General features: G+C 39.5%; 1 protein-coding gene across 1 annotated transcript in view; it reads right to left on the minus strand.

The window, feature by feature from the left end:
- IARS1 (isoleucyl-tRNA synthetase 1) overlaps positions 1-13,925 on the minus strand; it is a 68,827-nt gene that overhangs the window by 44,788 nt on the left and 10,114 nt on the right. The window contains exons 5-9 of the mRNA XM_030292973.2: positions 13,741-13,823; positions 9,494-9,611; positions 4,839-4,986; positions 1,753-1,840; positions 1,429-1,489 (exon numbers count right to left, since the gene is read on the minus strand). Of these exons, the coding sequence (XP_030148833.1) occupies positions 1,429-1,489; positions 1,753-1,840; positions 4,839-4,986; positions 9,494-9,611; positions 13,741-13,823 (498 nt within the window). The remainder of the gene's footprint in view (positions 1-1,428; positions 1,490-1,752; positions 1,841-4,838; positions 4,987-9,493; positions 9,612-13,740; positions 13,824-13,925) is intronic.

The following is a 13,925-nucleotide window of genomic DNA, read 5'->3' on the forward strand; positions in this document are numbered from 1 at the left end:
TATGTTTTCTTTACAATTTTCTTCTTTTTTAATGTTTATTGATTTTTGAGAGAGTGTGTGAGCTGGGGAGGGGCAGAGAGAGACATAGAATCTGAAGCTGGCTCCAGGCTCTGAGCTGTTAGCACACAGCCCAATATGGGGCTCGAACTCACGAACCACTCGAACTCACAAACCTGAGTTGAAACCGGATGCTTAACCGACGGAGGCACTCAGGGGTCCCCTTATGATTTTAATAATATTTTCTTTACTCTTGCTTACTTTAAGAATACAGTATATAACACATATAAAATCCAAAATACGTGTTAACTATTTGTGTTATTGGTAAGGCTTCTGGTCAACAGTAGGCTATTAACAGCTACATTTTGGGGGGAGTCAAAAGTCACTGCACCCAGATTGGCGCTACTGACCCCCATGTTGTTCGAGGGTCAAATGTAACTGGGACATGAGAAACACAGGAAAACACTCAACACACACAAAAATGAAGACAGATGTGAGCGACACTGTGGACAGAGCCCAAATGGCAGAGATCACCTGCATGAATCAAACTCTGTTCCTGAACCAGAACAGAGGTAAGCAAATGTTTTATCCTAGGCTGTGGTATAAGGTTCTGCCAACTAATACTATGTACAGCTGAATATAATTTTCACATAAGGCATAAAGCCTGGTCTGAGGGTGTTGTTCACTATTTCACTCCAACACATATAGATAGAGATCAACAGGAACTTCCTGCTGACCCTGTTCTTTTATTGGTGGTGGTGGAGTTTCCATGGCAACGATAGCCATGGATTCTCTGTTGGCAGAAAACGAAAACTACATAAAACTGCTTCATGACTCTTAAGAAAACTAGGTTACCAAATGTATGAACTTTGCCTTGATGCCTAGATTTAAAACCCCCACCTCATCAGTTTCCTTGACATGAACTCTGTTGATCGTTAGACACAAGGTTTTATTCTGAGCACTATCTTAAATTCGTGAAACAAACAAAACCAAAACACCTCCAAACCAATAGATTTCCAGGATGAAAATCTATAAGCAATAAAATCTATAAGCAATAAAAATATATACATATAAATCTTCTCAAACTTAAGTGTTTCCTTTCATAACTTAAGAAAAGTATTAAAAAAATTCCTATACAATTTTAATTATTAAAACAAGAAGGCAATACACATATAATTTAACTTTATTACTACCAAGAGAGACTTTGGATCCCAACACCCACACAAGCCAAGGGATACCCACACAAGCCAAGGGATACCCACACAAGCCACGGACACCCATACAGGCGACAGATACCTACACAAGCCACAGGAAACCCACACAACCCACAGGACAGCAACGCAGTGACTCCCACTGCAGGTGCATCAGAACACTCCAGGGACCCAGTGCCCAGCTATGCAGGACCCACGTCAGGCAGGTCCCTGAACTCACCTGCACAAAATAGTCAAACAGGGGCCTGTACTTCTTGCCTTTGAGACAGGAACCAGGAAATCTAGAAAAAGGAGAAAGGCAAACTCACAATTAGACTAAAACCCTCCAAGAAACAAAACTGCAGCCACATCAGGTCATCACTGCCTGCTGGTTTAGTTGTTTCGCAGTCATTAATGCTGGAATATGTGGTCTGAACATACACAGCAGGAATATTAAAACCAAACTTGAATAAGAAACCTTTTGGGCAGTAGGTGTCTCACCTCTCAAGGTTAAAGAAAGACATACACATATCCACACATACAAATCAGTAATTTGTATACTTACCTTTCAAGGACTTCATAGTCAGTTTCCAGTTTATACAGGGCTGGTAATCTGGCTTCCATTAAAATGAGCAATTTTCCTCTGATGACATCTATGAGAGCAAGGGAAAAAGTGGACTTGAGTGACATTCAGACTTCGGTGGAGTCTAGAAGCACACTAGCACACTCCTCCCTCCGGGGGTCCTGTATCACCTGTACCTCTTGTGCTCAGCACTCAGAGAAATGCGGCAAGGACACCAACACACACTGTTTTCCAGACCCAAAGACGACGGAAACAGCAGGTGTGCTTACTGAGCTTCTACTCATTTTACGTATATTAATCTTTATTTTCTCCGACCAAAAGTCATATACGTAAATGTTTAAAAATCTTAACATTGGGCGCCTGAGTGGCTCAGTCGGTTAAGCGTCCGACTTTGACTCAGGTTATAATCTCATGGTTTGTGGGTTCAAACCCTGCAATGGGCTCTATGCTGACAGCTTGGAGCCTGGAGCCTGCTTTGGGTTCTGTGTCTCCCTCTCTTTCTGTCCCCGCCCCCCTCTGTCTTTATCTTTCCAGATTAAACAAACGTTGAAAAAAAAAATTAAAAATCGTAACATTAACCGGGGCGCCTGGGTGGGTTCAGTTGGTTAGGTGTCCGACTTTGGGTCAGGTCATGATCTTCGTTTGTGAATTTGAGCCCCATTAACAAACGAAGAAACTCACTGAGTACAAGTCCTCCATAACCATATCCCCATGCAAGACACTATCATTTGAGTGTCTATTTCTTTTTTTTTAAATGTTTATTTATTTATGAGGCAGAGTGTGTGTGAGTCGGGGAGGGGCAGAAGAAAAGGGAGAGAGAATCCCAAGCAGGCTCCACACTGTAAGCACAGAGCCCGACATGGAGCTTGATCTCACGGACCCTGAGACCATGACCTGAGCCAAAACCAAGAATTGGATGCTAAACCGACTGAGCCACCCAGGTGCCTCTTGAGTGTCTATTTCTACATGTATACTCACATACATCTTATGTGAATGCGTACTATTTTTTTTTTCACTAATTATGGGATAGAACTCAATACAGTTTTCAGTTTGCCTTCACACACTATATTGTGAACATCTTTCCATACATTAGCATATATTGCCTTTTCTATTCGACTAAACAGCTACCCAGTACTCCTTTCTGTGGAAGTGCAAGTCATTTTAGCCCATCAACTAAAACTAGGATTTAAGCTGTTTCAGATTGTTAGTACTAGGAACACTGGGGTAATGAATGCTCTTGCACGTATCTTTGTATCATTATTAGATATGTTTCTGGAGGAAACTTTCCTAGGAATAGCAAGGCTAGAATAAATGTACACTTAAAATTTAACAGCAAATGGCAAATCACCTTATAAAAACAGACTAATTTAAACTCCCACTTGTAAAGTAAGATATATCCTAAGATTTACTGGAGCCTATGACATACATGCAGTTCACCATTAGAAACACGAGAATCTATGGATCATTGTGAAGACCTCTGCAACTGCTGAAAAGCTGTTAAAAATAACGAATGCTGCCACCCGCTAGTTCTGGCTGCGTTGGAGCTTCATGGTCAGTGGAGTCTACGTTTTCTGGATAAAACTCAGGACACATGGCCCACCAGGTATGTGGGTCACATGTGGGCAGACAAAGGTCAGGACTGAAGTGTCTGCCCAATGGCCCCTGAGGCCGTCAGACTCACTAGAGAGCAGCACTGTCCCCAGGGAGACACAGGGGCCGGGTCCTGCCTAGAGAGGCTCTCCAGCCACAGCCACCAGCAGGAGGAACTGCTCCCATCTGTTCCCAAGGCCCAGCTAAGCAGTAATGAAAACACCTGTCTTCTGACCCACGCACCTCTCATTCCTTTCTTGAATCTTTCCTCTGCCTCACAAGCAGCTATGAATCAAGTCACCTGTCTTATAAGGTGCTTACTTTTCTGGCTATGGTTTCCTTTCCATGGCTTCCCCCTCCCTCCATAAACTACCCAAACCTAAAGGAACAATCTTATTTTTTCATAGAAGTCTCCATGGAAAGGGCTTCATCAAGATTTTGGCTCTCTACAAGGGAATATCTGAAAGGCACAAAGTTCTCAAGTTCTGGTATCAATTCTGAGAAACACATATTTCGGTCTTAGTCCCCATTCCTGGTAGAGCCCCTAAAACCCTTGCAAAGTCCTAAGTGCTAAGAGTCATAAAGGTGTCTTTTGTTATGTTAATGAACAGATGTTAGGAAAGCCCCCAAGTCACTTTAGGATTGGAACTTTCACCCCCCCCCCAACCCCCACCCATGGGATGGGGAGAGGGGCCTGAGATTGAGTTCAAACACCAATAGCCACAAAGCCTCCATAAAACCTCAACAGGATGGGGTGTGGAGTACGTCCAGGTTAGTGAGAGTATCTACATGCTGTGAGGGCAACTCATCCCAGTTAGGTAGGAGACAGAAGCTCCTGGGCTCAGGACCCTTCCAAACCTCCCCCTATGTACTTCATCTGATTGTTTATGTGCATCCTTTATAATATCCTTTCATGACAAACCATTGAGTTGTGGGCCGCTCTAGCACATTAATCCAACCTAAGGAGAGGGGTCACGGTCTGTCGGAAGCACAGGACTTGAAAATGACATCTGCAGTTGAGGGTGTGGTGGTACAGGTGGTTCTGTAGGACTGAGTCCTTAACCTGTGGGATCTGACGCCTGATGCTGTCTCCAGGTAGCTAGTGTCTAAATTAGGTTAACTGCTTGGTGGTGTTGAAAACACACATCACGTTCCTAGTAACGATGAGATACCACCTCTCTGAATCTCCAGCTCCTTCCTCATCTGTAACGTGGGGACGATGTGTAAAAGGGTATTACAATCTGAAAACTGTAAGGACTCTTTTTTTTATATCTCTATTTTAATTTTTATGTGCATTTACTTTTTCAACCAAAAATGAAAAAAAAAACTTTTAGAGATTATTTTGACATTCAAGTTCTAACACTTTTTCAAAAACTTCTATTTTTACTCCAAAAAGAAATGTAAGTTTTCATTCTTTCCCAAAATAAGTTAAATCGATCTTTTCCATATCAGTCGTAAGTAACCCGGCCCACGCTTACCTTTAATCTTCACGTACTGCATATCTGGATTAACACACAGGGCAAGGTTACTCGGGAGAGTCCAGGGAGTGGTTGTCCAAGCCACCAAAGACACATTTTCATCTTCCTCCAAAGGGAAAGTTACAAACACTGAAGGGTCTTGTACATCCTGAGATAAAATGAGATAAAGTACCCTTTTACAAAATTTGTAATAATAACACAGAAGAAAAGGGAATTGATTCTAAAGAATAGACTTCCAGAATAAAAACCCGTCGCCATATTTATAAAAAGAAAATATAAAGCAAACAATTCCAAATACATTTTTTATACTCTTCAAAAGTGTTTTAACAGTTACTTTAGTAGTCACAAAAACAACATTTTAAGTACATAAACAGGAATAAATAATAGAGATTTCACTATTATAATGACCTATTGTATAACAAATCTATAAAAAGTTAGGTCAACAAAATAACTGTTTTAAAAAATAGAGTTATCCTTTATTCCAAAATACAAAAATGAATCATTTTTTAAAGACATGAATGTGATTTTTAAAAAAATTTATTTTGAGAGAGAGAGAGAGAGAGGGAGAGCGAGCATGCACACATGTGGGGGAGGGTTACAGTTTGTGAGTTTGAGTCTCGCATCAGGCTCTATGTGGACAGTGGCATTCTCTCTTTCCCGCTTTCTCTGCCCCTCCCCTACCTGCGCACGCACTCAATAAAAGAAAAAAAATATACAGCCACAAAGCAGAAAAGCTCATTTCCTGACCCAAACCAACTGCATTCTAAATAAAGTGCTCTGAGAAAAAGGAGCTCTACAAATTTCACCTTATTCACATACTAACCACTAGACAAACCTGAAAAAAGTACCAGCCCGAACTCCCGAAATGTCAGTGTCATCAAAAAGAGACCAAGGAACAACTGTTCCAGGAAGGCTGGAGGCACAGCGACCGAACAAAACACATAATCTATGATTCTCTTTTGCTGAAAAGGACATTAAGGGAAGCATTAACACAATCAACCAACAGATTAGATGGTATTTTATCAAGATCAATTCCAATTTCAATTACCTAAGAGAATAGTATGGATTTTCAGAAATATGTACTGAAGTCTTTAGAGGAAAAGGGACATCATGCCTGCCACCTACTCTCAGAGGGTCCCCGTCTTACCCCTCACCCTAGGAAGAGAAAGATGATGTAAACATGGTGACAGGGTGACCACCACTGAAAGAGAAATGAGAACTCTTGTAACCTTTCCAGTAAGTCCAAAAATTATGTCCAACGTTACAAACAAAAATAGACCATAGAATGGCCAAGACAAAAGACAGAACATGCTAAGTGCTGGCAAGAATGCTGTAGTACACGCTGGAGGAGTCGCTGGTACCTCTTAGAGTAGGAGGCGGCAAACCACAAGGCACAGGCCAAGTCTGCCTGTCACCTCTTACAACCCAAGGGCTAGGAATGGTTTTGACAGAGCTGAGTACTTGTGTGAGAGGCCATCCAGCCCACAAGGCCTAGAATACTATCTGGCACCTCACAGTTTGCCAACCCCCACACTAGAGCTGAATATAGTAGGTACAGCCTACGATTCAGCAATTCCACTCCTGGGTATGTAATCAACAGAAGAGATGTGTGTATATATGCTCCCCAAAGACAACCTCCAGAATGTTCACAGTAGCACTACTGTAACAGCCCCAAACTGGACACTACCTAAATGCTCACCAGTGGTACAATGGGTAAATTAAATAATGATCTACTACACACAACATAGATGTCTTTTCACAAACATAATCTTGAACAAGAGAGGCCAGACACAAAGAGATTGTAGTGCACAATTCATTCATATATAGTACAGTGTCTAAAACTTTAAAGATAAAAAACTAAATATTTTTCTACACCACAACGGTTTACCTTTTGGAACAGGTAGAAGTACACTCTCCTGTAATTCAGCTTACTTCAGCACAATCTGCTCATCCCAAGAGAATGTACTTGTTTACTTACAGAAGAATACACCCTCTAAAAGCTCTGGGAGCTCACAAGCTATTATGGGGATCTAATATGTAGAAATCTAGAAGCCAAAGAAAACTCCAGCGTAAGTACACAAGGATTTATATTAGAAAATGTTCTTAGCAACATTGTTTGCTGCCATTAAAAAAAAAGGGCTGGGGAGCTTGGGTGGCTCAGTCAGTTAAACATCTCACTCTTGATCTTGGCTCAGGTTATGATCTCACAGTTCGTGGGATCAACCCCCACATCAGGCTCTGTGCTGACAGTGAGGAACCTACTTGGGATTCTCTCTCTCTGCCCCTCCCCCACTCACACTCGCTGTATCTCAAAATAAATAAACATTAAAGAAAAAGGGCTATACCCTTCAAAACAACTCAGATGTCTATCAAAAGGATTAATATTTTGCAATCTATTTGTTATATGAAACACTATACAGCAGTTACAAATTAACTTAAAGCTACATGTATCAAGATGAATCTTTAAAACTTAATGTTTCCAAAGAAAGTCAAGGTGCAGGGTAAGTACAGTGTATGAGATTAGAGATAAGCCTAAGGGTCCCCTGGGTGGCTCAGTCGGTTAGGTGACAGACTCTTGGTCTCAGCTCAGGTCATGATCTCGCACTTTGTGGGTTCGAGCCCCGCACTGGGCTCTGCACTAACAGTGTGGAGCCTGCTTAGGATTCTTTCTCTCTCCCTCTCTCCTTCTACTCTGCTTGCATTCTGTCTCAATAAATAAATAAACTTAAAAATCTGAAAAAGAAAAAAGGTAAGCATAAGAATGCTATATACTGTTTACGAATATTTAGGGAGATAGCAAAAGTATTAAAATATGTATGGAAAGAAACATCGAATTCAGCACAGTGGTTACCTATCAGGTTGTAAGGAGGAAATGGAAAAGAGAAAGGTGATGTAAATACATAAATTGTGGACCATTTATTTGCACAGAAACTACAACAAAAGATCCACAACTACAAACATGAAGGACTGTTATAAACACAATACTGAGTGAGAAAAAACAGATACAAATGAATACCATCATAAAAAAACCCAGTGACCTCTCAATGACATACATGCTGAAGGACATAAACACAAGATGAAGTACCAATTTCTACAAAATACAGAGGATGTGGTCTAAATTAGACCATGGAGACATAATCAGCAAAACTCATTGTATGAAACTCTGCAAGATAAAACCTATTTCCTAAACAATAATTTGCAAGGGGGGGAAAAAAGGGAAAAGAAAAGCGAAACGAAGAGCTGCAGATGAAAGCAGATCTAGAACACAACTAGATCTAGGACACAGATCTAGCAGATCTAGAACACAACCACGTACAGACCTTCCTTAGGTCCTGATTCAAAACTAAACAAAAAGGAACAGAGAAAAAAAAAGGCATGGTATCTGAGAGACAAACAGAAATATAAACACTGATGATATCCAGGTATTAGATCGTTAGAATATTTCATATTCAGGATGACTGATTACTTTTGAAAATGTGATAATGTTAGTATGGTAATGTTAAAATAATAACCAATTCTTATGTCTTAAAGATACATAATGGATTGTTTATTGGTAAAATGATGTGTCTGAAATCTGCTTTGAAATAGGGCCTGGGAGAAGTGAGCGGAGTGTGTGCTGCTGGGGCAGGACTGGCCACTGGGTACTAGGGATGTGTGACAGGCACATGGGAGTTAATTTCATTATTTTGTCTACTTTTGTGTGTGCTGGAAATTCTCCAAGCTAAAGTATCTTTCAAAAGTAAGCAAACACAGCAATATGTTAAGGTTTGACAAAGTTATGCCTTTGATACCCAAGTGCTTAGTGTATTATTCTCTACATTTTTATGTGCTTAAAATATTTTATCTAAAAAATATGACACAACGTGAGCACTATCATAGAAGGGTATTTAGGAGACGACAGGACTCATCATGGCCCACCTCACAAGGATTTGCAAAGATCAAATGAGATGTGTGAAAGCATTCTGTAAGATAAAAAGTGCCTTTGAAATAAAGCTTTAATGACATAATTTTCAAACAAATTAATGTCCTTTAAAAGCAAAGAGGGTTAAAGCCTCAGAAAAGGAAACACCTCTTGAATACACACATGAGAACTGATACTTCACGTTTCAGAAGACTGCCTGCCTTTACGGTCTGTCTAGACAAGGTAAAGCACAGAGTGTACTCTGGTGACATCACACTCATCTAAACTCTCCCTTCGCAGCAGTGACAGCTGTTATTCTGTTCATCAGAAAGAAAATCATAATACTGTCAACCAATCACAAATCAGATTTGGTTCCAAATACTTTTAACAAATGAACAAATGCTACAAGGTCCCAGACGAGGCATCATCATGCCAACCAATAACTCTTCCAAAATCAGTGACTAAAGGGAAAGAGGGAGAGCTGCACTGGTTAACCCAAGAGGCCCCAAAATACGGTCAAAACAAGAAGCTATCACATGAAGACACACCATTCACAAATCTCATGGGGAAAAATCCCTCATTTTTAACCTTAATAGAGCCTCAGTTTAGCAACTGGTAACATTCCCAGCACTCAGTAAGAAACGGTCAAAATGACGGACTCCCCACGCTAACATTCCACGCGGGGACTGGTTACCATGATCACAATGGTTAACCTCTGTGTGCATAAGTTAATGCCCAATGACATCACACTCACCTTGTAGTTCTGGTGAGACTCGAAGTTGGAGAGTGGAGTGTTGCATGCGGTGGAGAAGGGCATGACTTTCACACCTCTGTACACAAGGCCCTTATCATAGAGCTGTTTGAAGACCCACCTAGCAAGTAAACAGACAGTTTTACAATAATTACCCAACCAAAATTCTGTCTCCCCAAACTCAAACCAGTCTGTCTACAGAGTTTCTATCAGCCAGTCGAAATACCACGTTTCTCAACTGGGGACTAGCTGGTAAATTACAAGAGTAGTCTGAGACATTACGCAGCCATTAAAAGTGCTAGTATCTGTTTACATGAAAAGATGTTCATGACTTGATGCTGAGTGGGAAAAGTGATACCATATCGTACAATGAGGTACTAGTTGTGTAAAACTATACATATCCATATACACACCTACATTTTTCAGATGCTGAAAAAGCAGACATTCACCAATATTTAACTATGCTTGGGATTTCAGAGTATTTGCTTTTAATAGTTTTCTGGTATATTGCTTAAATTGTACTATCACGGGTAGTTTTACAAAGCAATTTAAAAAGAATAAACCATTGGGATTAGGATATCTCTCCTACAGTTGGGCTAAAACTTTTATTAAACACTTACCCATGTTGTTTTAAGCCAAATGCACCAAAATGCTGAAATGTCATTGGTAACAGTTATTCCTGGGTCTCCTGTGGCAACTACTCACCTGTCCCACTTGGACGTCAGGATGCACTGGTGGGAACCCTTAATACTGCCTTTAGGTATAGTTTTTTATAGTCCAATTCCTATGTGTTTAGTATAATAAATGAGTTAAACTCTTTTTCATTTGCTGAAGTACATTTTTATGAAAAACTGCATATTTTTCATGGTACTGCTTGGCTTTAAATAAAAATTAAAAAGTGATATTTTATATCAAATTTCCCAAGTTTATTAATCTTTTTTATTGAGTCATAATTTACATGTAATATTATATTCAGACTTGATATTTATACACACTGCAAAATCACAGTAAATCCAGTTACCATCCACCACTAAGGCTGCAACAATTTTATTTTTCTTATGATAAGAACTTTTAGTATTTATCATTTGGTCAACTTTTAAATATGCACTATAATATCACTGATGATAATCATCATGCTGTATATTACATCTCCATGATTTATTTATTTTATAACTGGAAGTTTGTACCTCTTGACCCACTTTACACAGCTTGCAACCCCTCTTCCCTCTGGCAACCACCATTTTGTTCTGTGTCTGTGAGTTTTGTTTTTCTAGATTCTACATCTAAGTGAAATCATATGGTATTTGTCTTTCTGACTTATGTCACTTAGCATAATACCCTCAAGGTCCTTCCATGTTGCCACAAATGGCAAGATTTACTCTTTTTCATGGTTGGGTAATATTCTATTTTTTACACACACACACACACACACACACACACACACCTCACATCTTTTTTATCTTATCAATCAATGGACATGTAGGTTAACTCCATACCTTGGCTACTATAAATAATGTGATGAACATAAGGACACATATCTCTTTTGAATTAACATTTTCTTTTTTTCTTTCTTTTTTTTTTTGGATACTCAGAAGTAGAATTGCTGCATCATGTGATATTCTATTCTTAATTTTTTGAGGACACTCCATACTGTTTTGCATTCTATCCATACCAATCTATATTTCCACAAACAATGCACGAAGATTCCCTTTTCTCCATATTTTTGCCGACATTTGTTATGTCTTGTCTTCCGGATACTGGCCATTCTGACAGGGATAAGGTTGTATCTCATTGTGGCTCTGATTTGTATTTTCCAGATGATGAGTGATGCTGAGTATCTTTTCAGGTCTGTTGGCATCTGCATGTCTTCTTTGGGGAAAAAAACGTGTCTTCAGATCTTCTGCACATTTTTTTCCCTTTTTTTTTTTTAATGTTTATTTTTGAGACAGAGGGAGAAAGAGCGCGAGTGGGGGAGGGGCAGAGAGAGAGGAAGACACAGAATCTGAAACAGGCTCCAGGCTCCGAGCTGTCAGCACAGAGCCTGATGCGGGGCGCGAACCCACGAACTGTGAGATCATGACCTGAGCCAGTCAGACACTCAACTGACTGAGGCACCCAGGTGCCCCTGCACATTTTTAAATCAGATTTTCTTTTGCTCCTGAGTTGTAGGAGTTCTTTACATATTTTGGATATTAATCCCTTTACCAGATACACAATTTACAAATATTTTCTCCCATTCAATAGGTTGTCATTTCATTTTGTTGATGGCTTTTTTTTTTTCTAATGTTTACTTATTTTTGAGAGAGAGAGACAGAGCGTGAGCCAGGGAAGGGCAGAAATGGAGACAGAATTCAAAGCAGGCTCCAGGCTCTGAGCTGTCAGCACAGAGCCTGATGTGGGGCTTGAACCCACAAACTGTGAGATCATGACCTGAGCCAAAGTCAGACGCTTTGACTGAGGCAAACTGACTGAGACACCCAGGCGCCCTGATTGTTGATAGCTTCTTTTGCTGTGCAGAAACTCTTTAGTTTTATGTAACCCCATTTGTTGATTTTTGCTTTTGCTACCATTCTTTTGGAGTCATATCTAAAAAAAAAATCATTGCTAAGACAGATGTCAAGGAGCTTACTGCCTGTTTTCCTCTAGGAATTTTATGGTTTCAGGTCTTACATTCAAATCTTTATTCCATTTGATTTAATTTTCGTGTATGATGTAAGACACCAGACTAGAAACATTCTTTTGCATCGGGCTTTCCAGCTTTCCCAGCACCATTTATTGAAGAGACTGTCCGTTCTCCACTGTGTATTCTTGGCTCCTTATTATTAGCCACATTTAAGTTCAACAACCCTAATCCAGAGCATTAATAGACCTTTTTTTTTCAGGTGTTTAACACAAATCCTGGTTCTTAGATGCTTCTCTAATCATGAGAATTCTAGATGCTCGGTGACCAGGAAGGCCCCTCTCCAAAGTCTCCAGCCTGTCAGAGAAAACTTATAAGCTTCCAACTTTGGGTATACAGGCCTGGGGATGTGTCCACAGGGGCTTATCAGAGTCAGAGGGTCTGAAAACTGCCCCAAAGCATCTAGCTCTTCAAAGGCAAAGGACTTGGGCCAAGCATGTACAACAGATCTTGTCTAAGAGAAATGCAAGCAGGTAGACAGGAAGGCAGTAAGAGCCATGTGCGCCTACAATACAGCACAAAGAAAGTGCACTGTACAAAACAGCTTTGCAACTCACTGTCATTCTGTATAATTTACCAAAAGTTAAGACTTTCTCAAGGCCTGAAGTATGTACATAGAGCACTCTGCAATCATAATAATGGTGCTTCTTTGTCCATTAACGATATGCAATGATTCTTGTACTATCTATCCTGAGGTTCACCTAGTAAGACTTTGGCATCACAACAGTTGTTTTGTAACAGTGATGAAAAAAAAAAAAGGAGCATTCATTTTGAAACAGCTATACAAGTGATTGCACTATACAACTTGTCTCAGTATAAAACTCAAAATACATAATCTCTTAAACTTCACTATTTAAAAAACAAAGACAAAAAAAAAACAAACACTTCCGAAACTTAATTTTCCCTAAATTTGGTACTAATTTGGCAAAAACCTTTAACTGACATTAGGCCATTTATATTCTTTACCTGATCAGCATGAACAATTATGTGTTCTGATGAAAAATACTAACATATTTGCTTACAAATCGCTGTTCAAATTGCTGGAACCATTATATACCACGGAATATATGCATATCCTATTACTTTAGTAGAATCCAAAATTTACTGAATTTAAAAACAATCTGGGATGAGAGAGATAAACAGTTGGTGCACAGGATTTTTAGGGCAGTGAAAATCCTCTGTATGATTAATGGCTACAATGTCCACCAAGAGTAAACCCTAAACTACCAACTCTGGGTGATTATGATGATTATGATGTGTCAGTGTATGTTCATTAGTGGTAACAAATGTTATCACCTCTGGCGGGGACGTTGATAATGGGAAGGCTGTGCATGTGTGGGGGCACAGGGAATTCAGGAAATCTTTGTGCTTTCCTCTCAATTTTGCTGTGAACCTAAAAGTGCTCTAAAAAAATAAAATAAAATAATAAAGCTTTAAAAACAAAAACAAATCCATCCCAAAGATTTTAGATAAATAATTATGAATCTGAAAAACTGATTCATGGTACATAATCTCTCCACTAAGCAATAAACAGAATATTCATTATATTTACAATTTCAAATAAACCTACCAGACAGATTCCATGAATTGTGGGTACAGAGTTTTGTAGTCATTGTCAAAGTCAATCCATCGGCCAAGTCTGGTAACAGTAGACTAAAAATATGAACATTAGAGTCATTAGACAACGATATTTTTTACTGCACTTCAATGTTATATTTCTATCATCACCATGTCCAGTGATTTTGGAAAAACAGA

Source organism: Lynx canadensis, chromosome D4 (assembly GCF_007474595.2).
Source record: "Lynx canadensis isolate LIC74 chromosome D4, mLynCan4.pri.v2, whole genome shotgun sequence".
In the NCBI taxonomy this organism is placed as follows: domain Eukaryota; kingdom Metazoa; phylum Chordata; class Mammalia; order Carnivora; family Felidae; genus Lynx; species Lynx canadensis.